General features: G+C 37.2%; 1 protein-coding gene across 1 annotated transcript; it reads right to left on the bottom strand.

The window, feature by feature from the left end:
- Positions 1–248: 248 nt before the first annotated feature.
- On the bottom strand, positions 249–2538 carry LOC124390634 (digestive cysteine proteinase 2-like). The gene is made up of 4 exons (XM_046856693.1): positions 2322–2538; positions 2053–2218; positions 1798–1903; positions 249–917 (listed from the first exon to the last, which is right to left on the bottom strand). Exons 1-4 carry the CDS (start codon positions 2415–2417, stop codon positions 818–820), a joined length of 468 nt encoding a protein of 155 aa, XP_046712649.1. The 5' UTR covers positions 2418–2538; the 3' UTR covers positions 249–817.
- Between the last annotated feature and the right edge of the window lie 247 nt (positions 2539–2785).

The raw sequence follows: 2785 nt of genomic DNA, 5'->3' as shown, positions 1-2785 counted from the left end.
CTAGCTGACTAAATAAATCTCCACAAAAGATGTAGTGGAACATCGTAGAAGAATGGAGGAACTAGGGACTTAATGTGGAATGGGATGTTCAAAAAGAAGCACATTCTGTACCAATCTTATAGTAAGGAGTCCACAAACTTAAGTCCTGTTTTGCATCTGCAAGCCTTCAAAGGGCCCTGGGATTTTCTAATCTGACTTTTCTAATCTAACAATTATCAGCAGAAAGGAAAAAACACTGATGTTCAATATGAAGGTTTTATTAAGCTTTATTGAACTGATTAATATTGCATAATAAATCATGACATTTGAGCTAAACGCAATGATTAGTATTGCTAAGGATTTTCCCAGATTTTGGTAATACAATGTATAGCAGCAATGAAAGACAGTGTACCAATACCTTTCTGCAGAATTATATCAAATATAAATCCATTATTCTGTGTTAAACATTTATAATTAAAAAGTCTAAAACAAAAAGACAGTAGGATTAGTCTGAGGTATAAACACATTTGTGTCTGTGAGGTTGTAAATCCTCTTGATGATGGAGGCAGAATGTTATGGTACGGTATTTTACAGTACTGCAGCATTGCGTTGGATTTCCGACACCTGCGGAATCATTAAATAGATCCGCTCCACTCGTTATTAGATTTTTTAATTATTCTGCGTTTGGCTAATGAGGTATATCATTTATTGTGAGATATTTGTTCACATAGAAGACACCATCTAGAAGTCTTGAATAGGACATCTCATAAAAACGTATGTTTAATAAGACATTAAAGAGGAAAAGACTCCAAATGATCAACAATCACTGTTTATGCCTTTAAACCAGAGGATAACTGGCATGTGTGGCAATGCCACACTGGTTATACTTGTTCCTTGACATCTTGATATAACCGCCATCGCCCCATTCAAGACCCCAGCTGAAAAATAATAAAAGAGGTAGTGTGAAGATCAGGGTTTAATATAGGCCTGTAAAAAATTTGGAAACACCTAGGCTTTTATGGCTTTTCAGACACATGCATGATCCTTTTGTTTATATTCAAAGGTAAAAACACACCGGAATTAAACAGTGAATGAGTGGAAGAAAGTTCTGTGGAGTCCAAATGGGAAATTTCTGTCTCTAACAGAAGAACTTGCATACGACGGACAAACAGGTGAGAAGATGTGATCAGACTGCCTCACCCCCACAGACAAACATGGAGGTGGAAGCTTAATGGTTTCATGGGTGTTTTGGAGCGGGAAGGTTGGAGACTTATTCCAGAAAGTGAAAGGAACCAACATGGCAACCATTCCATACTTCAACACCATGCAATTGCGTCTGGACTGCGGCTCATTGGAACCGACTTCATCATACAACAAAGCGAAGCTTACGTCCGAGTTCTGTGAGAAATAAATCTCCAACTAACGAAGAACATCTTTGGTGAGTTTTACAAGAGACACGGCAAAGTATTTCAGCTGAACGTTTGGAGAAAAGAACTGTCCACATGCTGAGAGTGTGTAAAGCAGTTCTTCATGCTAAGGGAAGATTTTTCAATGAAAATAATATGGATAATATGGATAATATGGATAATATGGATAATATGGATAATATGGATAATATGGATAATATGGATAATATGGATAATATGGATAAGTTAAACATCTGGATATTTCTAGATTTGTGTGGTCAAAGTCAATCTTTATGCCATTAAATGACTGAGTGTGTTGCATAGAAACAAAAGGAACATGCATGTCTCTCAAAAACACTCTTGTAAATTATATGCGTAATTATTTTTGTTTTGTGTTTTGTTTTTCCGTTACCTGTTCTTTACCAGCCAGAAATCCTGTCCATCTTCAGTGCCATAACCAACAGCAAGGACACCATGATCAAGGGAAGTGCTGCTACATTCAGGCTCATTATAGACACCTATTTATATTAAAACAATAAAAGAAAAGGTTTAATCATTAAATCAAATGGGTAAAAGAATCTCTAATGTCTCTGTAAATGCATAGACCTGCCTAAAGTTCATAAAATATACAGTAGCTTTACTGCATTATTGGTTGCATTAGACTGACCTGAGTGATAAAGCTGGAAAGATGAATGTCCTGCATCTATGGCTACAGAAATAGGTCCGATAGTGGCCAATGCTTCCTGCAAGGCATTCTCATTCCCGCTCATTATATCCACGTAGCCACTGCAGGTGGCTCCAACAGTGGATGGATTATATCTGCAAACCCCATCCTGTCGTGAGAAAAAAGAGAAGAATTCACTTAAACAAGGCTAAAAGGATCCAATATTTCCATTCCAGTTTGAATTTAATGGGCAATTTTAGTTTTCCGCTTACCCGAGCTTCATAGGGGTAGGAGTTCTCTGTGTCCAGACCTTTATTGGCTTTCACGTATTCAAAAGCCTGATCCATCCAGCCTCCTGAGCAGCCCATGTTCCCAAAGTTTCCAGAGCAGTCTACCAGCTGCTGCTCACTAAGTTCCACTAATTGTCCAGTTTTTCTGAATGTCTGACCCTCCAATGCTCCGGTCTGAAAAGCAAAACACAGACACTATACATTCAGAAGATGAGAAATAGGGATAAAGATTGGATTGCAGAACATTGAATTGTTACTCTTTTGGATTAAAATTGTAAGCAGAGGAAGGGCAAATACACCATATGGACAAAAATATTGGGACTTTCCAGCCATAGGTGCTATTCCCCAAACTGTTACCACTAAGCTGGAGGCACACAATTGTTTAGGACGTCTTTGGATAAAAATATATATATATATATATATATATATATATATATATATATATA

This window comes from Silurus meridionalis, chromosome 8, assembly GCF_014805685.1.
Source record: "Silurus meridionalis isolate SWU-2019-XX chromosome 8, ASM1480568v1, whole genome shotgun sequence".
NCBI classification, from domain to species: domain Eukaryota; kingdom Metazoa; phylum Chordata; class Actinopteri; order Siluriformes; family Siluridae; genus Silurus; species Silurus meridionalis.
The sequence above is the reverse complement of the archived record's forward strand: the minus strand, read 5'-3'. Positions and strand labels throughout refer to the sequence as shown.